Source organism: Ascaphus truei, chromosome 9 (assembly GCF_040206685.1).
Source record: "Ascaphus truei isolate aAscTru1 chromosome 9, aAscTru1.hap1, whole genome shotgun sequence".
Taxonomy (NCBI): domain Eukaryota; kingdom Metazoa; phylum Chordata; class Amphibia; order Anura; family Ascaphidae; genus Ascaphus; species Ascaphus truei.
Genome location: NC_134491.1, coordinates 41,793,872 through 41,821,755, shown reverse-complemented (window position 1 = coordinate 41,821,755; position 27,884 = coordinate 41,793,872). Strand labels below are relative to the sequence as shown.

The 27,884-nt window shown below is 51.5% G+C and overlaps 2 protein-coding genes across 9 annotated transcripts in view; one reads left to right on the top strand and one right to left on the bottom strand.

Moving 5' to 3' along the window:
- Positions 1-15,275, top strand: part of OTUB2 (OTU deubiquitinase, ubiquitin aldehyde binding 2) — a 27,051-nt gene extending 11,776 nt beyond the window's left edge. For 3 of the 6 annotated variants that reach the window (XM_075614460.1, XM_075614458.1, XM_075614459.1), the window contains exons 5-6: positions 11,782-11,976; positions 14,545-15,275. In XM_075614460.1, coding sequence (XP_075470575.1) covers positions 11,782-11,976; positions 14,545-14,757 — 408 coding nt within the window. In that variant the 3' untranslated portion in view covers positions 14,758-15,275. The other 3 variants (XR_012803876.1, XR_012803875.1, XM_075614461.1) reach the window with 3 other exon arrangements.
- DDX24 (DEAD-box helicase 24) lies at positions 15,256-27,884 on the bottom strand. Of its 3 annotated transcripts, none has more exons than XM_075614454.1 (9): positions 26,325-27,884; positions 25,159-25,922; positions 24,074-24,469; positions 23,227-23,380; positions 20,736-21,251; positions 19,536-19,611; positions 16,480-16,668; positions 16,128-16,257; positions 15,256-15,571 (listed from the first exon to the last, which is right to left on the bottom strand). In XM_075614454.1, the coding sequence occupies exons 2-9, from the start codon at positions 25,907-25,909 to the stop codon at positions 15,336-15,338; spliced, it is 2,448 nt and encodes an 815-aa protein (XP_075470569.1). In that variant the 5' UTR covers positions 25,910-25,922; positions 26,325-27,884; the 3' UTR covers positions 15,256-15,335. The 3 variants fall into 3 exon arrangements, with proteins under 3 accessions (XP_075470569.1, XP_075470570.1, XP_075470571.1); XM_075614455.1 differs by lacking the exon at positions 26,325-27,884 and adding an exon at positions 26,176-26,316; XM_075614456.1 differs by lacking the exon at positions 26,325-27,884 and adding an exon at positions 26,185-26,316.

Sequence of the window (27,884 nt, the reverse complement as noted above, 5' to 3'; positions counted from 1 at the left end):
CTTCCCATCATCCCCGGTAATTCTCCGCTTCCTGCGCGGACACGCCGCCTCTTCCCATTATCCCCGGTAATTCTCCGCTTCCTGCGGGGACACGTCGCCTCTTCCCATCATCCCCGGTAATTCTCCGCTTCCTGCGCGGACACGCCGCCTCTTCCCATTATCCCCGGTAATTCTCCGCTTCCTGCGCGGACACGCCGCCTCTTCCCATTATCCCCGGTAATTCTCCGCTTCCTGCGCGGACACGCCGCCTCTTCCCATTATCCCCGGTAATTCTCCGCTTTCTGCGCGGACACGCCGTCTCTTCCCATTATCCCCGGTAATTCTCCGCTTCCTGCGCGGACACGCCGTCTCTTCCCATTATCCCCGGTAATTCTGTGCTTCCTGCGCGGACACGCCGTCTCTTCCCATTATCCCCGGTAATTCTCCGCTTCCTGCGCGGACACGCCGCCTCTTCCCATTATCCCCGGTAATTCTCCGCTTCCTGCGCGGACACGCCGCCTCTTCCCATCATCCCCGGTAATTCTCCGCTTCCTGCTCGGACACGCCGTCTCTTCCCATTATCCCCGGTAATTCTCCGCTTCCTGCGCGGACACGCCGTCTCTTCCCATTATCCCCGGTAATTCTCCGCTTCCTGCGCGGACACGCCGCCTCTTCCCATTATCCCCGGTAATTCTCCGCTTCCTGCGCGGACACGCCGCCTCTTCCCATTATCCCCGGTAATTCTCCGCTTCCTGCGCGGACACGCCGCCTCTTCCCATTATCCCCGGTAATTCTCCGCTTCCTGCGCGGACACGCCGCCTCTTCCCATCATCCCCGGTAATTCTCCGCTTCCTGCGCGGACACGCCGCCTCTTCCCATTATCCCCGGTAATTCTCCGCTTCCTGCGCGGACACGCCGCCTCTTCCCATTATCCCCGGTAATTCTCCGCTTCCTGCGCGGACACGCCGTCTCTTCCCATTATCCCCGGTAATTCTCCGCTTCCTGCGCGGACACGCCGCCTCTTCCCATTATCCCCGGTAATTCTCCGCTTCCTGCGCGGACACGCCGCCTCTTCCCATTATCCCCGGTAATTCTCCGCTTCCTGCGCGGACACGCCGCCTCTTCCCATTATCCCCGGTAATTCTCCGCTTCCTGCGCGGACACGCCGCCTCTTCCCATTATCCCCGGTAATTCTCCGCTTCCTGCGCGGACACGCCGCCTCTTTCCATTATCCCCGGTAATTCTCCGCTTCCTGCGCGGACACGCCGCCTCTTCCCATTATCCCCGGTAATTCTCCGCTTCCTGCGCGGACACGCCGCCTCTTCCCATTATCCCCGGTAATTCTCCGCTTCCTGCGCGGACACGCCGCCTCTTCCCATTATCCCCGGTAATTCTCCGCTTCCTGCGCGGACACGCCGCCTCTTCCCATTATCCCCGGTAATTCTCCGCTTCCTGCGCGGACACGCCGCCTCTTCCCATTATCCCCGGTAATTCTCCGCTTCCTGCGCGGACACGCCGCCTCTTCCCATTATCCCCGGTAATTCTCCGCTTCCTGCGCGGACACGCCGTCTCTTCCCATTATCCCCGGTAATTCTCCGCTTCCTGCGCGGACACGCCGCCTCTTCCCATTATCCCCGGTAATTCTCCGCTTCCTGCGCGGACACGCCGCCTCTTCCCATTATCCCCGGTAATTCTCCGCTTCCTGCGCGGACACGCCGCCTCTTCCCATTATCCCCGGTAATTCTCCGCTTCCTGCGCGGACACGCCGCCTCTTCCCATTATCCCCGGTAATTCTCCGCTTCCTGAGCGGACACGCCGCCTCTTCCCATCATCCCCGGTAATTCTCCGCTTCCTGCGCGGACACGCCGTCTCTTCCCATTATCCCCGGTAATTCTCCGCTTCCTGCGCGGACACGCCGCCTCTTCCCATTATCCCCGGTAATTCTCCGCTTCCTGCGCGGACACGCCGCCTCTTCCCATTATCCCCGGTAATTCTCCGCTTCCTGCGCGGACACGCCGCCTCTTCCCATTATCCCCGGTAATTCTCCGCTTCCTGCGCGGACACGCCGTCTCTTCCCATTATCCCCGGTAATTCTCCGCTTCCTGCGCGGACATCCCGCCTCTTCCCATTATCCCCGGTAATTCTCTGCTTCCTGCGCGGACACGCCGCCTCTTCCCATTATCCCCGGTAATTCTCCGCTTCCTGCGCGGACACGCCGCCTCTTCCCATCATCCCCGGTAATTCTCCGCTTCCTGCGCGGACACGCCGCCTCTTCCCATTATCCCCGGTAATTCTCCGCTTCCTGCGGGGACACGTCGCCTCTTCCCATCATCCCCCGGTAATTCTCCGCTTCCTGCGCGGACACGCCGCCTCTTCCCATTATCCCCGGTAATTCTCCACTTCCTGCGCGGACACGCCGCCTCTTCCCATTATCCCCGGTAATTCTCCGCTTCCTGCGCGGACACGCCGCCTCTTCCCATTATCCCCGGTAATTCTCCGCTTTCTGCGCGGACACGCCGTCTCTTCCCATTATCCCCGGTAATTCTCCGCTTCCTGCGCGGACACGCCGTCTCTTCCCATTATCCCCGGTAATTCTGTGCTTCCTGCGCGGACACGCCGTCTCTTCCCATTATCCCCGGTAATTCTCCGCTTCCTGCGCGGACACGCCGCCTCTTCCCATTATCCCCGGTAATTCTCCGCTTCCTGCGCGGACACGCCGCCTCTTCCCATCATCCCCGGTAATTCTCCGCTTCCTGCTCGGACACGCCGTCTCTTCCCATTATCCCCGGTAATTCTCCGCTTCCTGCGCGGACACGCCGTCTCTTCCCATTATCCCCGGTAATTCTCTGCTTCCTGCGCGGACACGCCGTCTCTTCCCATTATCCCCGGTAATTCTCCGCTTCCTGCGCGGACACGCCGTCTCTTCCCATTATCCCCGGTAATTCTCTGCTTCCTGCACGGACACGCCGTCTCTTCCCATCATCCCCGGTAATTCTCCGCTTCCTGCGCGGACACGCCGCCTCTTCCCATTATCCCCGGTAATTCTCCGCTTCCTGCGCGGACACGCCGCCTCTTCCCATTATCCCCGGTAATTCTCCGCTTCCTTCGCGGACACGCCGCCTCTTCCCATTATCCCCGGTAATTCTCCGCTTCCTGCGCGGACACGCCGCCTCTTCCCATCATCCCCGGTAATTCTCCGCTTCCTGCGCGGACACGCCGCCTCTTCCCATTATCCCCGGTAATTCTCCGCTTCCTGCGCGGACACGCCGCCTCTTCCCATTATCCCCGGTAATTCTCCGCTTCCTGCGCGGACACGCCGTCTCTTCCCATTATCCCCGGTAATTCTCCGCTTCCTGCGCGGACACGCCGCCTCTTTCCATTATCCCCGGTAATTCTCCGCTTCCTGCGCGGACACGCCGCCTCTTCCCATTATCCCCGGTAATTCTCCGCTTCCTGCGCGGACACGCCGCCTCTTCCCATTATCCCCGGTAATTCTCCGCTTCCTGCGCGGACACGCCGCCTCTTCCCATTATCCCCGGTAATTCTCCGCTTCCTGCGCGGACACGCCGCCTCTTCCCATTATCCCCGGTAATTCTCCGCTTCCTGCGCGGACACGTCGCCTCTTCCCATTATCCCCGGTAATTCTCCGCTTCCTGCGCGGACACGCCGCCTCTTCCCATTATCCCCGGTAATTCTCCGCTTCCTGCGCGGACACGCCGTCTCTTCCCATTATCCCCGGTAATTCTCCGCTTCCTGCGCGGACACGCCGCCTCTTCCCATTATCCCCGGTAATTCTCCGCTTCCTGCGCGGACACGCCGCCTCTTCCCATTATCCCCGGTAATTCTCCGCTTCCTGCGCGGACACGCCGCCTCTTCCCATTATCCCCGGTAATTCTCCGCTTCCTGCGCGGACACGCCGCCTCTTCCCATTATCCCCGGTAATTCTCCGCTTCCTGAGCGGACACGCCGCCTCTTCCCATCATCCCCGGTAATTCTCCGCTTCCTGCGCGGACACGCCGTCTCTTCCCATTATCCCCGGTAATTCTCCGCTTCCTGCGCGGACACGCCGCCTCTTCCCATTATCCCCGGTAATTCTCCGCTTCCTGCGCGGACACGCCGCCTCTTCCCATTATCCCCGGTAATTCTCCGCTTCCTGCGCGGACACGCCTTCTCTTCCCATTATCCCCGGTAATTCTCCGCTTCCTGCGCGGACACGCCTTCTCTTCCCATTATCCCCGGTAATTCTCCGCTTCCTGCGCGGACACGCCTTCTCTTCCCATTATCCCCGGTAATTCTCCGCTTCCTGCGCGGACACGCCTTCTCTTCCCATTATCCCCGGTAATTCTCCGCTTCCTGCGCGGACACGCCGCCTCTTCCCATTATCCCCGGTAATTCTCCGCTTCCTGCGCGGACACGCCTTCTCTTCCCATTATCCCCGGTAATTCTCCGCTTCCTGCGTGGACACGCCGCCTCTTCCCATTATCCCCGGTAATTCTCCGCTTCCTGCGCGGACACGCCGCCTCTTCCCATTATCCCCGGTAATTCTCCGCTTCCTGCGCGGACACGCCTTCTCTTCCCATTATCCCCGGTAATTCTCCGTTTCCTGCGCGGACACGCCTTCTCTTCCCATTATCCCCGGTAATTCTCCGCTTCCTGCGCGGACACGCCTTCTCTTCCCATTATCCCCGGTAATTCTCCGCTTCCTGCGCGGACACGCCTTCTCTTCCCATTATCCCCGGTAATTCTCCGCTTCCTGCGCGGACACGCCTTCTCTTCCCATTATCCCCGGTAATTCTCCGCTTCCTGCGCGGACACGCCGCCTCTTCCCATTATCCCCGGTAATTCTCCGCTTCCTGCGCGCGCGGACACGCCGCCTCTTCCCATCATCCCCGGTAATTCTCCGCTTCCTGCGCGGACACGCCGCCTCTTCCCATCATCCCCGGTAATTCTCCGCTTCCTGCGCGGACACGCCGCCTCTTCCCATCATCCCCGGTAATTCTCCGCTTCCTGCTCGGACACGCCGCCTCTTCCCATTATCCCCGGTAATTCTCCGCTTCCTGCGCGGACACGCCGCCTCTTCCCATTATCCCCGGTAATTCTCCGCTTCCTGCGCGGACACGCCGCCTCTTCCCATTATCCCCGGTAATTCTCCGCTTCCTGCGCGGACACGCCGCCTCTTCCCATTATCCCCGGTAATTCTCCGCTTCCTGCGCGGACACGCCGCCTCTTCCCATTATCCCCGGTAATTCTCCGCTTCCTGCGCGGACACGCCGCCTCTTCCCATCATCCCCGGTAATTCTCCGCTTCCTGCGCGGACACGCCGCCTCTTCCCATCATCCCCGGTAATTCTCCGCTTCCTGCGCAGACACGCCGCCTCTTCCCATTATCCCCGGTAATTCTCCGCTTCCTGCGCGGACACGCCGCCTCTTCCCATTATCCCCGGTAATTCTCCGCTTCCTGCGCGGACACGCCGCCTATTCCCATTATCTCCGGTAATTCTCCGCTTCCTGCGCGGACACGCCGCCTCTTCCCATTATCCCCGGTAATTCTCCGCTTCCTGCGCGGACACGCCGCCTCTTCCCATTATCCCCGGTAATTCTCCGCTTCCTGCGCGGACACGCCGCCTCTTCCCATTATCCCCGGTAATTCTCCGCTTCCTGCGCGGACACGCCGTCTCTTCCCATTATCCCCGGTAATTCTCCGCTTCCTGCGCGGACACGCCGTCTCTTCCCATTATCCCCGGTAATTCTCCTTCCTGCGCGGACACGCCGCCTCTTCCCATTATCCCCGGTAATTCTCCGCTTCCTGCGCGGACACGCCGCCTCTTCCCATTATCCCCGGTAATTCTCCGCTTCCTGCGCGGACACGCCGTCTCTTCCCATTATCCCCGGTAATTCTCCGCTTTCTGCGCGGACACGCCGCCTCTTCCCATTATCCCCGGTAATTCTCCGCTTCCTGCGCGGAAACGCCGCCTCTTTCCATTATCCCCGGTAATTGTCCGCTTCCTGCGCGGACACGCCGCCTCTTCCCATTATCCCCGGTAATTCTCCGCTTCCTGCGCGGACACGCCGCCTCTTCCCATTATCCCCGGTAATTCTCCGCTTCCTGCGCGGACACGCCGCCTCTTCCCATTATCCCCGGTAATTCTCCGCTTCCTGCGCGGACACGCCGTCTCTTCCCATTATCCCCGGTAATTCTCCGCTTCCTGCGCGGACACGCCGCCTCTTCCCATTATCCCCGGTAATTCTCCGCTTCCTGCGCGGACACGCCGTCTCTTCCCATTATCCCCGGTAATTCTCCGCTTCCTGCGCGGACACGCCGCCTCTTCCCATTATCCCCGGTAATTCTCCGCTTCCTGCGCGGACACGCCGCCTCTTCCCATTATCCCTGGTAATTCTCCGCTTCCTGCGCGGACACGCCGTCTCTTCCCATTATCCCCGGTAATTCTCCGCTTCCTGCGCGGACACGCCGCCTCTTCCCATTATCCCCGGTAATTCTCCGCTTCCTGCGCGGACACGCCGTCTCTTCCCATTATCCCCGGTAATTCTCTGCTTCCTGCGCGGACACGCCTTCTCTTCCCATTATCCCCGGTAATTCTCCGCTTCCTGCGCGGACACGCCGCCTCTTCCCATTATCCCCGGTAATTCTCCGCTTCCTGCGCGGACACGCCGCCTCTTCCCATTATCCCCGGTAATTCTCCGCTTTCTGCGCGGACACGCCGCCTCTTCCCATTATCCCCGGTAATTCTCCGCTTCCTGCGCGGACACGCCGCCTCTTCCCATTATCCCCGGTAATTCTCCGCTTCCTGCGCGGACACGCCGCCTCTTCCCATTATCCCCGGTAATTCTCCGCTTCCTGCGTGGACACGCCGCCTCTTCCCATTATCCCCGGTAATTCTCCGCTTCCTGCGCGGACACGCCGTCTCTTCCCATTATCCCCGGTAATTCTCCGCTTCCTGCGCGGACACGCCGCCTCTTCCCATTATCCCCGGTAATTCTCTGCTTCCTGCGCGGACACGCCGCCTCTTCCCATTATCCCCGGTAATTCTCCGCTTCCTGCGCGGACACGCCGTCTCTTCCCATTATCCCCGGTAATTCTCCGCTTCCTGCGCGGACACGCCGCCTCTTCCCATTATCCCCGGTAATTCTCCGCTTCCTGCGCGGACACGCCGCCTCTTCCCATTATCCCCGGTAATTCTCCGCTTCCTGCGCGGACACGCCGCCTCTTCCCATTATCCCCGGTAATTCTCCGCTTCCTGCGCGGACACGCCGCCTCTTCCCATTATCCCCGGTAATTCTCCGCTTCCTGCGCGGACACGCCGTCTCTTCCCATTATCCCCGGTAATTCTCCGCTTCCTGCGCGGACACGCCGTCTCTTCCCATTATCCCCGGTAATTCTCCGCTTCCTGCGCGGACACGCCGCCTCTTCCCATTATCCCCGGTAATTCTCCGCTTCCTGCGCGGACACGCCGTCTCTTCCCATTATCCCCGGTAATTCTCCGCTTCCTGCGCGGACACGCCGTCTCTTCCCATTATCCCCGGTAATTCTCCGCTTCCTGCGCGGACACGCCGCCTCTTCCCATTATCCCCGGTAATTCTCCGCTTCCTGCGCGGACACGCCGTCTCTTCCCATTATCCCCGGTAATTCTCCGCTTCCTGCGCGGACACGCCGTCTCTTCCCATTATCCCCGGTAATTCTCTGCTTCCTGCGCGGACACGCCGTCTCTTCCCATTATCCCCGGTAATTCTCCGCTTCCTGCGCGGACACGCCGTCTCTTCCCATTATCCCCGGTAATTCTCCGCTTCCTGCGCGGACACGCCGCCTCTTCCCATTATCCCCGGTAATTCTCTGCTTCCTGCGCGGACACGCCGCCTCTTCCCATTATCCCCGGTAATTCTCCGCTTCCTGCGTGGACACGCCGTCTCTTCCCATCATCCCCGGTAATTCTCCGCTTCCTGCGCGGACACGCCGTCTCTTCCCATTATCCCCGGTAATTCTCCGCTTCCTGCTCGGACACGCCGCCTCTTCCCATTATCCCCGGTAATTCTCCGCTTCCTGCGCGGACACGCCGTCTCTTCCCATTATCCCCGGTAATTCTCCGCTTCCTGCGCGGACACGCCGTCTCTTCCCATTATCCCCGGTAATTCTCCGCTTCCTGCGCGGACACGCCGTCTCTTCCCTTTATCCCCGGTAATTCTCCGCTTCCTGCGCGGACACGCCGTCTCTTCCCATTATCCCCGGTAATTCTCCGCTTCCTGCGCGGACACGCCGTCTCTTCCCATTATCCCCGGTAATTCTCCGCTTCCTGCGCGGACACGCCGTCTCTTCCCATTATCCCCGGTAATTCTCTGCTTCCTGCGCGGACACGCCGTCTCTTCCCATTATCCCCGGTAATTCTCTGCTTCCTGCGCGGACACGCCGTCTCTTCCCATTATCCCCGGTAATTCTCCGCTTCCTGCGCGGACACGCCGTCTCTTCCCTTTATCCCCGGTAATTCTCCGCTTCCTGCGCGGACACGCCGTCTCTTCCCATTATCCCCGGTAATTCTCCGCTTCCTGCGCGGACACGCCGTCTCTTCCCATTATCCCCGGTAATTCTCCGCTTCCTGCGCGGACACGCCGTCTCTTCCCATTATCCCCGGTAATTCTCCGCTTCCTGCGCGGACACGCCGCCTTTTCCCATCATCCCCGGTAATTCTACAAATTAACATTGCGGATATGGGAAGGGGCTTTAAGTGGGGGGGGAGGGGGAGCTGAATGTTACTACCTGTTTTGGGTGTTGGCAGCACAAATGGTGATACTTGGTATCATTGTTCTTTGGCAGAGCTGGGGAAAGTTTCCTTCTTGAACATGAAATACAGTTTGAGCCGTTTATGGGTCAAATCTCCCACCCCCTTTAAAGCAGCGATCTTACTTTCCAGCTTTCCTTTCTTATTTGTGTATGTGAAGCGCGTGACAATGTATAATTCTGCATTCTTACCTAAGCTGCCAATCGTTTGGTTTCTCCTGTTCTAAATCTGTCAAAATCCTGAGTGTAGCAGCCATTATGTTAGGCACACAGTCCTTCTAACTCGGCAGCTACAATGTCTCTTTATATTACAAAGGTAACATTATCTAGTGTTACAGTTTACAGCTCAAACTGCTGGGAACATTTGCAACAAATTATCCCAAACAGGAAAGTGTTGCAAAAATCTTGCACTCCCCTCGCCCCCTTCTCCCCTCGCCCCCTTCTCCCCTCGCCCCCTTCTCCCCTTGCTACTATCTACTGGGTATATTATTTTGGTTTCTGTGCTGGTGAACCCCATCAGTGAATGACCGTCCCTCTGGTGCTGGTTGTGACGTTATCTCGTTGTGATTATTCTGTCAAAATAGAAGGGAGAGGGGAATATGATTGATTCAAACACCAAACAGATTTCCAACATGTTACAGGAGGGAAGCATGTATCAGAGGAGGGGAGCGCGTATCGGAGGAGGGGAGCGCGTATCGGAGGAGGGGAGCGCGTATCGGAGGAGGGGAGCGCGTATCGGAGGAGGGGAGCGCGTATCGGAGGAGGGGAGCGCGGGAACAAAGGGACTCTCTCTGAAACTGCGATTCTCTGCAGCTCAGGGGAAGTGTGAGGAAATACTCATGGAAAGGGTGGTAGATCCATGGAATAGCCTCCCAGCAGAGGTGGTAGATTCATGGAATAGCCTCCCAGCAGAGGTGGTAGATTCATGGAATAGCCTCCCAGCAGAGGTGGTAGATTCATGGAATAGCTCCCAGCAGAGGTGGTAGATTCATGGAATAGCTCCCAGCAGAGGTGGTAGTTTCATGGAGTAGCCTCCCAGCAGAGGTGGTAGATTCATGGAATAGCTCCCAGCAGAGGTGGTAGTTTCATGGAATAGCTCCCAGCAGAGGTGGTAGATTCATGGAATAGCCTCCCAGCAGAGGTGGTAGTTTCATGGAATAGGCTCCCAGCAGAGGTGGTAGATTCATGGAATAGCTCCCAGCAGAGGTGGTAGTTTCATGGAATAGCTCCCAGCAGAGGTGGTAGTTTCATGGAATAGCTCCCAGCAGAGGTGGTAGTTTCATGGAATAGGCTCCCAGCAGAGGTGGTAGATTCATGGAAGAGCCTCCCAGCAGAGGTGGTAGTTTCATGGAAGAGCCTCCCAGCAGAAGTGGTAGTTTCATGGAATAGCCTCCCAGCAGAAGTGGTAGTTTCATGGAATAGCTCCCAGCAGAGGTGGTAGTTTCATGGAATAGCTCCCAGCAGAGGTGGTAGGGGGTAATACAGTAAGGGAATTAAACCATGCTGGGATAGACATAAAGGTAAATCCTAAATATGAAAAGTTCCGGATTGAATGGGCTCTGAGGTTTTACAGCACATAGGCGTATGGACCGGCTGCTCTGGCTGCGCGGTTATCTGCCGGCAGTCTGGGATTGCTTTACAGTGCCCTGTTTGCCCCGAGCGGTGGTGTCAGTTTGGCGCTGTGAGTTCAGCTGTCTCTCTGCGCACAGGAGGCCTGATAAATGTTTTACACACACAGCCGACGATATTCTCTTCACTTGTACTTGTGAATCAATCCTTTCTCATTAAATGAGGACCAGATAGTGATGCTTAAATTGGGGGTTCTGCGGATCCAGGAACAGAGGCGGCTTCATTAAACCAAACAGCAATATTTGCATCTCGAGTCATTATTTTTTTCCCTGTGGGGAAAAACAATACATTTTCAAAATGTGCAAGCCCGTGCATCACTTAAACCCCTGTGGCACTGAAAGAGTTAACACATTGCACAGCAATGACGAGCAAGTTAAAGCAGAAATCCGCCGACCCCCATTCTTTGGCTTTTACGGAGATTTGTAAACTCGGCTTTAAGGAAGTATAAGAAAGAATGAAACAGCAGCGCTCCAACTTGGGGCTCAGCTCCCGTTCTCAAGCGCCCTCCCCAACAGGTCAGGTTTTCAGGATATCCCTGCTTCAGCACAGGTGGTGCAGTCAAAGACTGAGACACCTTTTACTGAAGCAGGGACTGATTGAGCCACCTGTGCTGAAGCAGGGATATCCTGAAGGTCTGTTGGGGGGTGTTGAAGACGGAAGGTGAGCCACTGTTCCAATAGAAAAAAAAACTAAATAAATGTATTACTCTCATAAGAAAAATACCAATGTTTCGGCCCGGGGTCTTCCTCCCCCTCTCGGGGTCTTCCTCTCCCTCTCGGGGTCTTCCTCTCCCTCTCGGGGTCTTCCTCCTCCTCTCGGGGGTCTTCCTCCGCAGTCCCTTGAAGTGCTGCTGCATCATTATGTACACATACACATGCTAATTTAGGGATCCGGGGCGTCCCTGTGCAAGTCACAGGACTGGCACCCACTAATATTATCTGCTTTTTTTTTTTTTTTCAACCTAACACTTTTAACCCCTGCAGAACCACTCCGATTTATTTTTGCATTAAGACGATCAAAGAATTAGGAATATTATGTTTGTAACGCTAGAAAAACGATTTTAATTTTTTTCGGGACATGTTTAGGGGCCAGACACTAATATTATCAGTTAAACGCCTCCAGGCTTCTGGGGGGAAGCCTGGAGGTGTTTAACTGATAATATTAGTATCTGCTCCTCTAAAAAGTCTTGGTGTATTGCTGTTTATTGTGAGTGTTGCTGTTTTATTGTGAGTGTTGCTGTTTTATTGTGAGTGTTGCTGTTTTATTGTGAGTGTTGCTGTTTTATTGTGAGTGTTGCTGTTTTATTGTGAGTGTTGCTGTTTTATTGTGAGTGTTGCTGTTTTATTGTGAGGCCTTCTGGTTTTCAGACAACTAAACTGAATTCAGTTTTTTAGTGTTGTAGAACTGGCAGGAAGCGACGGATCCCTCTCCGGTCTCCTGAGAACCTTCAACCACCAGAACCGCTCCGATAATACAGTCCAGTACCTCCGACTCCTCGCGTCTGCGTTTCTCAAGAACCGCGCAGAATTCTTCCAACCTTTCATTGAAGAAGGAATGGATGTCCAGGATTTCTGTGCTCAGGTTTGTAATTCTCTTTTCTTGTAAGAAGTTCATATACAAACTGGTTCACTTTAAAAACTTTTTTTTTTTCTCTCCTTCTACTAAACTTTGTCGGCAAAGTATTTTCTGTGCATGTAAAGTGATGATGTAATGGGCACTAAGGGGCAGATGTAGAAACAGTTTAAATATTATACAATACTAGCTGATATACCCGGCGTGGAAGGGCAGGGGGCATGAAGTGGAAGGGGGGGGGCCAAAGGACAGGGAGGGGGGGGCCCAAAGGGCAGGGAGGGGGAGGGGGAGGGGGGGCCCAAAGGGCAGGGAGGGGGAGGGGGGGGCCCAAAGGGCAGGGAGGGGGAGGGGAGGCCCAAAGGGCAGGGAGGGGAGGGGGGGGGGGCCAAAGGGCAGGGAGGGGGGGGGCCAAAGGGCAGGGAGGGGGAGGGGAGGGGGGGCAGGGAGGGGAGGGGAGGGGGGGCAGGGGAGGGGAGGGGGGGGGGCAGGGAGGGGAGGGGAGGGGGGGGGGCCCCCAAAGGGCAGGGAGGGGGGGGGGCCAAAGGGCAGGGAGGGGGGGGGCCCACACACACACACACACACACAATCCCCCCCACACACAATCCCCCCACACACACAATCCCCCCCCACACACACACAATCCCCCCCCCCACACACACACAATCCCCCCCCCCCCCCCCCACACACACACACACACACAATCCCCCCCCCCCACACACACACACACACAATCCCCCCCCCCCCCACACACACACACACACACACACACACACAATCCCCCCACACACACAGTCCCCCCCCCCACACACACACACACACAATCCCCCCCCCCACACACACACACACAATCCCCCCCCCACACACACACACACACAATCCCCCCCCCCCACACACACACACACAATCCCCCCACACACACACACAATCCCCCCCACACACACACACACACAATCCCCCCCCACACACACAATCCCCCCCACACACACACACACACAATCCCCCCTCCCAAACACAATCACACAATCCCCCCCCCCCCCACACACACACACACAATCCCCCCACCCCCCCCCCCCCCACACACAATCCCCCCACCCCCCCCCCACACCCAATCCCCCCCACACACCCCCAATCCCCCCCACACACACACTCAATCACTCCCCCCCCCCCCCCCACCACCACAACCACCAACACACACACACTTAATCAGTCCACAATTTCACCTGGGGGGGGGGGGCGACATGCTCCGATCCCCCAACCCCCCATGCTGCTGAAAATGGGAAGCAGACAGGAAGAGAAGGAGGGGCTTGTCTGTGTGCAGAGGAAGCCCCGCCCCCTCTGCAAGACTGACATAGAAGCAGCAGCACGGATCATCTGGCCCCACCCCCTCTGCAAGACACAGAAGCAGCAGCACGGAGCGCCGGTGCACAGCTCTGGCCGCCCCCAGGTTTCCCTGCAAGCTGCTCGCGCTCCCCCTACATAATCGTGTGCCCCCCCCCCAAGGGGGCACCCCCCCTACCTAGTGTGTGTGTGTTTGGCCCGTCACTCCGCCTCAGGCCAATGAGAGGTGTGCGGGGGCGGGCGGCCCAAGGGACCAATGAGATTTCCCCTAGGGACACCGGACATCCAGACAGGCATACAGTGCTTTCACTAATATAGTATAAGATACAGTTAAACATATTACCTATCTCATTCTATTCTTCTATCCACTTGTACATCTCCGCTGCAACCTCCCTCTCTGTCCCTTCTCATCCCGTACGCTCTGCTCCATTTGTCTCTATAGCACTCGAGTATAAAACAATTTTCCCCATCTGTGGGAGTCCCTCCCTTCCCAATATTCACCAGCCCAGCTCCCTCCCCAGCAGCGTCACGCCAGAAATCTCCCTTCCTCCGCGAAGCACTCGGAAATGTAGGTCCGAGGCTCTTCCTTGTGCACTTACCCCTCATATCTCTACTGCATTTCCTCCTATTGTATTCTGTTAGTCTCCCGTTATTCCCTTTAGCTAATAAGCTTGATAAAGGACTGTAGAGGTCCGAAACGCGTAGGTGTGTTTTGTTACTTTGTTCTGATCCATTAAATAGCTTTTTATTTTTGGAACGCACTCCTGTTGGTTTCATTGCTGCATTTACAGCTGGATATAGTGCTTCGTTTTTTCCTCCTTCGTTTCTGCATATTTGTCTTTACAGCCAACAGGTGATTTATTTGGCAATTTAGAACGTTATTTTCCTAATGGGGCAATTCTTGATTGACACGTTCTTATTCAGCCATAGCTTGCCGGAATACGGGCATTTTACGGTGCGTTCTGTAATTAAGGGGTTAGGCATGCACATTAACCTACTGGGACAAGTCACTTCCATTGATTCGTTTGGTAGGAGATACTGCAGCTTTAGGTCATTAGGATGTGCATGTCATGTACGGTTTGGCACAATCACTTAAGGGAATTGGTGATGGTTCTGGAAGAAGGAATGTCAGCCGTCCATTTAATATAAAGTCCAACCTCACCCGATCCCAACCCCTAGTAAGAAACCCCGTGTTTGGATTCTATTCTCATTGACGTTTGTGTTTTCTGGACCTTGCAGGAAGTGGAACCAATGGCCATGGAGTGTGACCACATCCAGATCATCGCACTGGCTCAAGCTTTACATATTCCTCTGCAAGTAGAATATGTGGATGAGATGGACACGGCCATTAACCAGCATGTATTTCCAGAAGGAGCCAGCCCTTCCATTTATATGTTGTATAAAAGAGCCCACTATAATATACTGTACAAAATACAAGCAGCACAGCATTAGATGAGCAGTAACACACGGGGCAAAGCTGCTTATAGGATTTGACGTTACTACCCGTATTCCTCAGGCAGTGAAGGGGATTAAATTAATTCTGGGCTATTTTATTCAACTTCTGAATGTTTGTTTTTTACATTAATGTCGGGGATTTGTCACTTTTATAGAATAGTGTGTGCCTCGTTGTGGGCGAGTGTATAATATATTCTGTGCAGAAATCAGTTAATTGTATTTAATTTGTAAACTAAAAATATCACTGTGTGTATATGGTGAGGAATGTATGGGCAGGAATGGGGAGTCCCACACTGTTTATATTCTTTGCATAAAACTTCATGGATTGGAGAATGGACTGAAGTGCTTTTTAAACACTTGTATATGCCACACTTCCAGATCGCACATGTTTATATTTCCCCTTCACTGCCACAACTTGGGTTGTATATAGCAAACCCTGAAATTCCTATAATCACCTCGTTTAGTTAACTGCAAAATGTGACACTTGGTCATTGATTAAAAGTATAAACAAAGTTTTAATTTGTTAATATTCTGTATATTCCATAGCACAATACACAAGAAAGAGGCCGTAACTGTCAGGGTTTCTGTTTTTTTGCCTTTTTCTTCTGGTTCTGTTTGGAGATGGTGTTCAGGGCACTTTCTGACGTTGTCGCCAGTAGACATGGGAGGGAAAGTCTCCCGTCCTGTGTTGGATATTTGGTCTTCATGATATTTCGGAAGATCGGCTGCAACAGGAAGCGTTTCAACTGTTTCTTCATTATTTTCATCATTTTCTGCTTCTCCCGTTCTTCTTGCTCGTGCTCTCTTCCTCCTACACAAGGTGCAATGTATCTTTATTATCCGTTATCATATTAATATACCCAGTGATGATACCTGAACCTCCAGGAAACATGAATACGTCTCCCCTGCTCCCCTTTACCACTGAGCCCCTTTTTCCTGTGCTCGATTTCCCTTGACTTGGACCACAACAGCAAAGAACTAATCGCAAGGTCAGGGGTGGACCTCTGAATCACTGAAATGTACTTACCTCTGAAGTGGGTGCCGACAACCGCTGCAGCTCAGCAAGCAGGGATTTAAAATTAAAGCTCCCACGTCACATCGGGCAATAGGAAGCCACACCAATGACATCACGGCTTCCTATTGGCCCGCTGAGCGCGAGATCTTTGGACAGTGACCGTTACGTGAGCCCAGGCAGCCGATGAGAACCCATGCCTGGACTGCCACTTTGTGTCCGTTATTACTTCTCTGCTTTATCTGACACCGTTTGATACTTTGTTGAGAGGAAGTTTATACTTTGGTAGCATGCAGGACAAGACTTTGGTACACCAGTGGAAATGGCAGCAGATTTAACGTAGGGACCTACTTACCTCTTAAAACATCATCATCCAGTTCCACTTCCAGCGCTTCTGCCGCCTGCTCCAGCCAGGAATTCTGCTGCTTGGCTTTGCTGTTGAAGTATTCTATCTTCTCGATCTGTCTTGCCAAGTTCACACGTTCCTATAGAAAAGCACAAAAGGACACAGCTGCAAACAGTCATTACTGTCCCATGTTAAGCAATGCAGTAGTCATATAAAGAAGTACAGAAAATAACGTCACTGTGTGAGAGAAAGTGGCTAGCAGCGCATACCAATAATTACTGGTAACATTGGGCTCCTATTGGTACCAGGTGCATATTGCTGTGAACAGTTTCTGTAATGGGACTGTCACTTTTCCTCTTACCCTAACGCCAAACATGCATTTTGATTCAACTGGAAACACTGGGAGTTCTTCGTTCTTCTCTAGGGTCCTACAGATCTTATTAAAATTCATCACATCATCAGGTCCAATTAGAAGCAAACTGAGGCCATCACTGGCCGCTCGAGCTGTTCTGCCGCTCCTGTGCACATAGGTCTCGGACGTCCGCGGGACCTGCATGGAAGATTCACACACATCAGGACCGGGGCAGGGGGAAAGACGGGCACACACATCAGGACCGGGGCGGGGGGAAATATGGGCACACACATCAGGACAGGGGGGGGAAGATGGGCACACACCGGGGCGGGGGGGAACGATGGGCACACATCAGGACCGGGCCGGGGGGGAAAGACGGGCACACACATCAGGACCGGGGCGGGGGGAAAGATGGGCACACACATCAGGACCGGGGCGGGGGGAAAGATGGGCACACATCAGGACGGGGGGGGGGGGAAGATGGGCACACACAGGACCGGGGCGGGGGGGAAAGATGGGCACACACATCAGGACCGGGGCGGGGGGGAAAGATGGGCACACATCAGGACGGGGGGGGGGGAAGATGGGCACACACAGGACCGGGGCGGGGGGGAAAGATGGGCACACACATCAGGACCGGGGCGGGGGGGGATAGATGGGCACACATCAGGACCGGGCCGGGGGGGAAAGACGGGCACACACATCAGGACCGGGGCGGGGGGATAGATGGGCACACACATCAGGACGGGGGGGGGGGGAAGATGGGCACACACAGGACCGGGGCGGGGGGGAAAGATGGGCACACACATCAGGACCGGGGCGGGGGAAAGATTCACACACACAGCAGGCCACTAGTACAAAGGAAAGCAGGGCTGCTTTAACACTGCAGCTTCTATCCACCAGATGGCACTATAGAGCATAGCTGCCTTTCCCTGGCTCCTTTCTACATCAAGTAACAGTGAGTGTATATATTATGTATATTTACAGTATGTGTTTGATGCATGTACAGTATATGTGTGTTGCATGCATGTGTATGGACACAAGCACACACACAGTGGGTATGCATGTGTATGGCGAGTAGTGTGTGTTGTGTGTGGTACGCATGTGAAGATGTGGTGTGTGCATGTTGTACATATCTGGTGCGTGTGACTCTGTGCATTGTTGTGTGGGCCGTTGGCACATTCCAGCCCGTACACCAGGACCGTATCAGAAGACAGAGTAGAGGTGACAATACAGGCAACCGTTAACCTCGTCAACGCTGCAGCGTTTAGCGATAGGTTACTGTAAAGCACAAAGCAGAGGTCACCCAACACCTACAGGTGCCTCCCCTGCTGAATTTATTGGCAACATGTATATGAAGAATGGGGATCACAGAGCGGAACGTGTTCATTTCAGCTCCGGGCCCTTTGGTTCCGGAGATATTTACGCTGCTACTTCCTGGTTGTTTAAATCCCCCATGTCAGACAGGCCAATAGGAAACAGCGGCTGATGTCGTGGCTTCCTATTGGCCCACGTCATGCAGGCAATGTAAACCTCCATTTTGTTTCCCCTGGAGAGAAGGAACCTGCAGCACTTCCCCCCAGTATGCATCTTGGGAACCAGAGGGTCCCCAAAGCTGGAATTGCAGCATTTTGGCTCTGGAGACCCCCCCTCCTTTAACCCCTTCAGTGCCAGTGTGCCATCCCACCTCCATGTCCACAGACCCTCCGGCACATCCTGACTACGTGACCGATCTTTAGAGCCGGATGGGAGGTGTGTTACAGGAGCGTACAGTCCCCAAATAACAGGACAATGACTTACAGCCAATGTCATAAGGGTCCTTGTTACGTCATTAGGGCAGTGACGGGGTTAAACAAATGCAGACCCATAGAATGATACAATGTAACTTACATGCACTGTGTCTGATGTGTGTGGTCATTGTTACAAGTTACCCCTGTACCCCGCTACATTGCCATGAAATAATACAGCTACGTGTAGCATCCTCGTTTAAATTGTGCTACAAAAAGCAGTCAGTAGTAATGTAAATCCCATTAAACAGACAGCAATTTTTGCACCATCATAAGAGAGTCCTAGGGGTCACCGGATCCCGCGCTCTCGTTCCTTATATCCAGTCCTGATACCGCCACCTACTAAATATTGCTAGATTACGTCCTTTTCTCACTCAAGATGCAACACGAAGGTTAGTTTACTTAATAATCATGTCAACTCCTGCAGCCCCCTCCGTCCTAGGGTTCCCCTCATCGGACGCTCCCCACTTCCATCCGAAATGTAGCCATCAGACTCCTCTACCTCACTCTGCAAATCCCTGCACCGGCTTCCCGCTGCCTCGGAAATTACATTTAACCCCCCCCCCCCCCCATTATATCCCGGTCTGTGACTCCAAATACTCCCCCAAACACCCCCTCTGCTGTGCCCAGAACCTCCTCTCAGTGCCACCTTCTCCCGCGCTGCCCCTTGGGGATGTCCTCCCATGCACTCCCCCAGGTGTAACAGCTCCCAGAGAAGCCACCCCCCCTGGAATCCCCCCCAAACTCCATCCTGAGGGGCACAGTGTCTCAGAGCAGCCACATTACATTATGTTTAAACATTGCCTGTTTTTCCCTGGGGATGGGAAACTCACGATCAGGGCACTCATTACCTATTGCAGGGGGGCGCAAAGTTTGTGCGCTGTGCCCCCCCTGCCTACCAGCCCCCGCACCCCCCCCCCCTTCAGAGGAACCAGCATCAAATGACGCTCATTGCCATGGCGATGCATCACATGACCCCCGCGGTGACATGTCACTGAAGACAAGGTAAGTGAAGTCGGAGACATTGCAGAGGCCTCACTTGATTCCCGGGCATTTCATTTAAATGCCTTGGGGAAGAGCGCAGGGCCCCTGCAACCGCTGCTGTGCCCCCCCCTGAAGAATCTTGCGCCCCCTGACCCATTGTATCAGTTTGCACCCCCATTGTACCACGCTGGGGAACATGTTGGTGCTTCACAAATAGATAATAATGTATCGTGACCGGCAGATACTGACATCGCGCTCATGTGAAACATCAGCCCACGCTGCAAACTCCTGTACCTGGTAGTGTAGGACGTGCTGAACATTCGGGATGTCCAGACCTCGAGCGGCTACATCAGTAGTGAGCAGCACACAGCTGGAATAGAAATAAACTGGAGCTCGAGTTCTTATTTTTAATGACGATATTTCCCCCCGCGGCCGAATCCCCCGAGGACACTTTACAGAGCAGATTCTGGGCAACAACAACCGCTCATGAGAAGGGTATATATAAATGGGGGGGGGGGAGGGGATAGGGTATATACAGGGGAGGGAGAAGGGTATATATAAATGGGGGTGGGGGGATAGGGTATATATAAATGGGGGTGGGGGGAGGATAGGGTATATATAAATGGGGTGGGGGGAGGATAGGGTATATACAGGGGAGGGAGAAGGGTATATATAAATGGGGGTGGGGGGATAGGTTATATACAGGGGAGGGAGGAGGATAGGGTATATATAAATGGGGGTGGGGGGATAGGGTATATACAGGGGAGGGAGAAGGGTATATACAGGGGAGGGAGAAGGGTATAGAAATGGAGAGGTGTACGGCAGTGGTGCTCAAAGTGGGGGGACAATGGATGTATTTGGGATGGCGTGGGCATAGGCCCCGTACTCTTCCCCGAGGCATTTAAATGAAATGCCGGGGGATCACGTGAGACCTCTGCAGCAATAAAATTTACCTCGATTCAGACGCTGTGACGCGTCGCCATGGCAACGCGGCGTCAATTGACGCCACGGTGTCGTGAGGTGACGTCACATATCTGTCTCGTGACCCCGCGGCGTCATTTGATGCTGCACACAAGCGATGGGGGTCGCAGGGGGAGCTGGCAGGGGGACGCAGCTCAAATAGTTTGCGCTCCCCTGGTGTAGGGTATATAAATGGGGAGGAAGAAGGGTATATAATAAGGGGGTGGAGGGTATATACAGGGGGTGGAGGGTATATAAATTGGGGGCAGAGGGTAAAGAGGAAGGAGAAGGGCGTGCGGGGTGAGGCAAAACATGGGGACGGGCAAAATATCTGCCTGTTTAATCAATGACTGAGCCACCTGTGCTGATGCAGGGATATCCTTAAAACCTGGCCTGTTGGTGCCTCTTGAGGACTGGAGTTGGCCGCCCCTGCTTTAGACGCACACGTTTTAATTACGCTAGGTTTTCTGCTGGCTGGCTCCTATATGTTTGTCTAGCCGTCTCTAATACTAAAGTGTTATTTAACAGACGTACCTTTCTCGTTCAGCAAACCGCTCTAAGTTCTTTAACCTCTGTTTCTGATGCATGTTCGCATGCAAGGGAAGTGGGTCACACTCCAGTATGGTGAGAAGGGAAGTCAGGCGCTTGATGCAGTCAATGCTGTTTGCGAAGACCATGGACCTTCCTGGATACTGAAGCAGGAAGTAATACAGGTAAAAGTCCTTATCGTCACTGGTGCAATGGATTCGGGTCTCCGTCAGCGTCTCCACGGTGGCGTGTCTCCTGGTTAAATCAATGACTTTTGGTTTTCCCTTCATGCCAATCTTCTTGATGAGGGCGTCAAGCTTGGTCTCTTTGTCTATTTTCTTGAACTTTTTCTTCTGCAGCAGCCGGGTGGGAGCCTGATGGATCATCGTCAGAGTGGCTGAGAACACAAACGTCTGCCTTTTGGGATTATAATGCACATCGCTTAACATCTCCAGCAGCTGAGACAGCTCTGCAAAGTGGCCCTTCTCCACCATCCTGTCCGCTTCATCAATGACCAGACACCTGTTGTTACATGGAAACAGAAATGCACTTAGGAACAGGGCTGATTTATAAAGCATAACATATGGCCGTGCCCCTTAAGGAAATACTTTCAGTGCAAAACAGGTTGAGATCACGTGGTTTTTGCCTCCATCATGTGGGGGCGATGGCAGTCCATCTGTTACACCTGGTGCCGACACAGCGCGGGACTTTAGCGGAGCCTTTATACCAAACGTGTCTGACATCTAACCGGACTTAAGCAATACACAGTGCTGGTACCCAGTGATTTCAACGTATATGTACGCGGCTACTCTGCCTTTTCTTTTGTAATAAATTACTTGTACCATTCTTTCAATTTTGTACACTGCCCACACGCTGGGCATTTCAGCACCCCTGTTGTTTCCTTATTACCCTGCGTTTGGGAGATAGAGATATACTGTAGTGCTTTCTTTTCCCCATGTGTGCATCAACTAAACAGTCTATTAGATATAAAAGAAATATTATTCTGCTGAACACAGTATCTTGCTTAACCTGCACACTGTATAATGGAATTATAGTGCTGCAACAATGTTACCAGTCGCAGGTATAAGAACCCCATCATTTATTTCAAATCCAAAATCATAACCTAAAGGGAGATAATGTGATGGCTTTTTTTTTGCTGCATGTGCCTACCTGTTCGTGTCATTGTGATTTTTATGCTGCATGTGCCTACCTGTTCATGTCGGAACAAACCCCTTATTTGGTATATATATTTAACGAGTTCAAAGCAGTATTAGTTTGTTTGTTAACATACGGAGGCTGAAGCAGCATCAGCACTTTGGTTTAACAGTAGCAACACACTAGACGGTTTTTTGGCTATAGTTCTTAGTTTGGATACATTCTTACAGAGCACTCAGCCACAAGTTAACGCTCCAGTTGGGGAATCTGCCTATATAAAGTGACATTTATTCACAGCATTTCACTTTGATGTTCTTGCGCTGGCTGATGCATGGTGTGCCTAGGGATATATAGCACAAGAGTGAATATTTGCTAATATTATAGAACCATTCAGGTGGACTAGTTCGTCCGCGCATATATTGTGGTGTTCTTTGCAGACTCGCCATTGTTTGCTTAGAGCACATACAGCCACAGACAACAAACTGGACTTGGTTATGGTGCATCCTCTGTTTTGACATCAGGGAATAGTACATAACTGATTCTTGGTCATTGTGATCAGCGTCATCACATACAGTGACAGAAGCTACTTAGCACTAGGAGATACAATGTCACCAGCAATACATAATGTATGTTTAGAGATCTATGTACTGCCACCTTATTGCATTGCCTGAATTGGTTCTGAGGATTGCAATAGCACTTCCTTGGACCGTATTAGTACACCTACACAAACATACTGCGGTATATACATCTTCTCACCAGATCCCTGCTCACTACCACTCCACAATTAGTCAGCCCCGCCCCACTCCTGTACAGGTGGTTTTACAGGGATATGCCATCAAGGTTATAAGAAACTGCCACATTCACAGTGGCTCTTGCTTAATATTCATTGCTAATATCTATAGGCAATGTTTAGCCCAGTGATTTCATGGGCATATCTCTACCTATTTATCCCACTCTTACCATCTGTCTAGTTGGTCCGTTTTCACCGAGGGGATTTTATTCACATTGTAAATAAATATTCACTGTTTGTTATTATATTTAATATACATGTTAATAACATTTTATTATTTTTTCGTATTACTAAGGTTTCCAGGGAACCGTATTAGCCCTTTAGTCGTCTTTTGATGTTCTTAGTTTTCTACCCTGCAACAAACACTGCAATATCCATTATCACACAGGTAGAGTGCAAATTGAGAGGGATTCTCTCGTGAATCCGAAAGGTATTCACAACGTTTTTGGTTCATTAATATATCTTTATCCAAGACCACTTACTGAACCATAGAAGTGCTCACAATCAGTATTTGTACTAGCAGGTGGAAGATCTGACAGATAGTCCACTTACCTGAGCTTTCGGAGATTACACAGGTGTGAGTGCCTCTCTCTAATGAGCTCCCACAGGCGGCCTGGTGTCGCGATCACAATTTCTGGCCTTTGATTCAATACCCGTTCCTGTTTCTGCGGTGCCATTCCTCCAACAATCATCGCCGTTTTGATGCCTACATCACAGGAGTGGTGCAGAATGCGCTTAAGAACAGTCCAGTTATTGTCTACTGCACTTCTTATTAATTAGAAAATGTAATACATTCCACTTGTAGACTTTATCTCAAGGTAACAAGAAGGGTCCAACTTAAGAGGATATCAAACCACCTTTGTTATTAAACATCAATCCCAACGGGAAAAATAAATATTTCTTAGTGAATCCCAATTTAAAAACTAGAAAAATGTTCTAGATAAGGGACTGGCAATCTCTTAGTTGCAGGAGGGGAAGCGGGTTTAAAAAGGACAACTATAGATAGATGTATTGCTGATTGAAGGAATCAAAGCAGCCGTCTGGGGTTATTTTTTGGAAAGTAACATAGTACTTTATATGAAAGTTCATTGTTTACACCAGTGTCACACTAACCCATCCCAAGTAACAGTCCAGCAGTACATCAGAAAGGAGGAAAAATTAGAAGACAAAAAAAGATTTCAAATATAAAATTCAAACCATGCAAATGATATCAGAATACAACCCAAGGTACACCATGTGTTAATTACTAGAATGTGTAAGAATTAATAAGTAATGTGTGCGTCATTTTGTCTGTGCAGAAAGAGGCAGTTTACATGATTTTGTACAATATGTTCTCTGTGTATTACATTGGAATATATGTAATACACACACACACATCAGTATAAAGTGTTACACTCACCCGTGAATTTGGCCACGGCGTCTATATGATGCTTCACCTGGACAGCTAACTCTCTGGTAGGAGCCACCACAAGTCCAAGCAATGGTCTCTTTTTATCCCAGGTGATAGATTTACTGGGGGGCGCGGGATCGAAATTAACATCCACATCTTTCACAACCTTCACGCACCCCAAAGGAAGGGATCCATCATCGTCCTCTTCATGTCTGCTCTCATCCTTAGTCCCAGCGTCCACTTCCAGGTCTGCAACTTCAGGCTCATCTTGTTCATTACAGACAGGTGTGTCTTCCTTCTCCACCTGCTCACTTTCCTCGTCCCCGCTTCCTGCCTCTTGAGATTTTTGCCATTCCAATATTGAATGAATCATGGGGATAGCGAAGGCCAGAGTTTTACCGCTTCCTGAAGAACGAAATCAAGGAGTGGAAATCAGTGACCAATTTCACTGGAATAGTAGTGTAGTTATCAGCAGAATCCTACTCTACAAAACATACAGTTTATTGACCCTTTCACTGCCACAGGGATTTGGAAAACTATGCACAGTGTGTCCCTTTGGCAGTTAAAGGATTAACAAATTAAATTGTGTTTATTAAACCATTAAGTTTCGCATTTATCTCACAAGGCAGCAAACATGCCATTTAAGCAGTAATTATACATTAATAACCATGCCATTCCTATATGCATCACTGTTATTAAATTGTAATATATAGGGGGGTTTCAGCATGTCGTCCCATCCAATACACAATCGTTTAATGTGCAATTTGTATCATTTTTTTGCTGATAAAATATGCACTGCAAAAATATATATGGGTATCAACTCCAGTGGTTGTAACTGTTACATACGCCCATAATAGTTATTATCTTTAACTGTTCATGCAATGTCTTGTATATAATGTATACCCTGTTCACTTATGTAACTATGTATTGTAACCATGTATTATTTGTCATTTTAACTCTATGCCCAGGACATACTTGAAAACGAGAGGTAACTCAATGTATTACTTCCTGGTAAAACATTTTATAAATAAATAAGTGGTTGCAGCTATTCTGCTAACTTGTACGATTTGTACTACAACCCTTGAAAACGTCACCTGTTTCTGCAGCACCCAGAATATCCATCTGATCTCTGATCGCAGAAGGCAGAACTAATGCTTGAATTGGTGTTGGCGCACAAAATCCCAGGTAGCTCAGTGCCTGTAGTACCGGCTTCGGTACACACAGATTTCTCCATGCCGAAACATCAGCGTTTTTACCAGATGAGCCAGCAATACCATCTGATGCCCAATTCTTTATCTTTTTTGAAGATTTTGGTAGTGGGGTTTCTTCCTGAGATGAAAGGATTTTCGTCTTAACCTTTCTTTTTTTCTTTTTCTTACTGCTTTTTGTTTGCTGCTTGGGCTTAACTTGGACTATTTCTTCAGTGTCATCACCTTCACTGTTTATATTTTCATCTATATCTTCTGGGTCTTCCTGACCGAACGATTCATCTCTCTGCTCCACCTCCGTTCTACCTTTTGCCTGTTTGGACCTGTCTTTACGTTTCTTCCTTTTTTTGCTCTTCACTATATTCTCATCATCTTCTGCGTCTCGCTGTTCCTCCTCATCATCATCATCATCATCTACTTCGTGTTTCCTTTTCAGCCCTTTTGTCTTCAGCTCGTTAGAAGTCTTTACCAGTTTATAATCAGTGAGCTCCTCAAAACATATTATTTCATCTAGCTTTTCATCAGCAAAAAGACTTGGGTCCAACGAGACAGGTTTCCATTCTCCAATGACTTGAATTCCTCTTTTCTGACATTTAGAACGGAACTTCAGAGACTTTTTAGTTTTCTGGGTCTTCATTTTCTTTTTTAATCTGGAAATGCAAAGACAACAATCAGGCATCACCCTCCTCTACTACTTGTATGTAAATATTATATTTACTCACTATATTCTGTGAAAATACAATACAAAGTATATCTCGGTAATATAAATGTTACATGTTTCACAGTGCCCATAACATTCCCAGTTGCTTCTGTGACAAATAATAAAGAAAAGTGAAGCTGGGCTGTGATTTTATCATGTAAACCTTCCCATCAAAACACCTAGCAGTATATAATGGCACACACCGAATATACCGGAATGTAATGAATAACGTCAGCTCGTTTAAACACACTGGTCACCCGTCGGACACACTAACTGGGCCAGTATCTTCCTCCCGTTCCTTTGCCGCTCCCCACCTCTGCTCTCAGCATGACAATGTACTGAGAATCCTCACCTTGTTCCGGGCACACTGAGCTGCTTAACCACGCGCACGTCCACAGGGCGCCGCCATTACTGTGCCGACGTCATCGAAAGAAACAAAACAAACTTTATTGAACAACTGCACCCAGTTTTGCATGCACATGTGCCCCATTGTGATGGTCTTTTCTGTCCCGCTGAGTGTAGGTGACATGTTTAACCTCCTCACTGCCAGAGGTCATTGCTTTGCACTGCATGCTCTTCTGGTGGATTTTACAAATGCGTGGGGCGGGTCCAAATCTGTGAGACTCAACAGGTCGGTTTCTCCTTCATAACTAAAAATGTTTTTTTTTTTTAACGTAAAAACATATTTATTGTTGACAGGACACACAGTACATCATTTGATGACCAATACTCAATGCTGATAATATCTAAATCTAGTGTATGTTCCTTGAATTGCTACGTGCTGTACTCTGCAGAACGATCTCGTTTTCCAATTTTCTTCCTCTTTTTCGTGGCATCCATCAATCCTGACATTGACATCGTTAAATGCGTTTTATAAAGAATGTTCTGCCAGTTACATGGGACGGCTCCTTTCCATTATACTGCCCTGCCAAGGTTTCCTCAGAACAGACTGCTAACAGATGGATTATAAACTGATCAAATGAATCTCATATACCATAACCTTTATTTTATTTGTTTGCATCAAAATGTGGAAAACAATTTATTTATTCCAGGTAATCTCTCAATGTAAAACTTCCTATAAAAAACCCTACAACAAACGGGCACAAAGTATAAATAAAACCTATTTAAACTTTAACGTAAATAAAATCTGCTGTTCATTTAATAAATGAAAATATCACGTGTGAACACATTGACATCTCAGCCAGGTCTGCAACCCGCCTTTCCCCATTATCTCCTAGCATACGCTGCTTCCACTGCAGCAAGGGATTCTGGGAAACACCATGCAAATGAGCACACAGTGTAACCTTTTGCTTCAAATCCATTTTGACATGGACCCCTATAAGATTATGCCTGCCACATTACACAGCTGTTCAGCACAGCCTGTGTAAACGAGTATAGTCAGTGAACCTACTCACAGAAGCCCGGGCAGTGAAAGTGTTCGCCCTAAAAAAACGTGCTTGTGGTGTGCGCTCCACTTGTGACTGTCTTTTCGGCAGATCAGGCAAGTCCATGACTGTATCAGTATCTCTTCAGCCAGAAGGCCATGAAGAGTCCCGACGTTACCCTTGATGTCTTCGTCCGAAGATTCTGACGTCCATCCTGTTCCCTCCTCGGCCAGAAGGCCAGACGGGGGGTCCAAGACTTGAGGGTGTTCAGCCCAAAGACTTACTAACCCAGCGCAGTCTTTTCCCGAAGGAGGGGCGACCACCGACCAGCACTCAGTCTTTTTCTCACCGCGGAAAGGTAGGTGACTGTTAACCCAACACCAAAACAAATCCACAAATCCATGGGGCGAGTGCTCCAGCGCTGTGCAATGCAGTGCCGAAGTGCTCCAAATGAACAACAACAAAAATGTGCAGGAGTGAGCACCACGGCCAAAATGCCAGGCAGGTACAAAAATATAAGCTCCCCC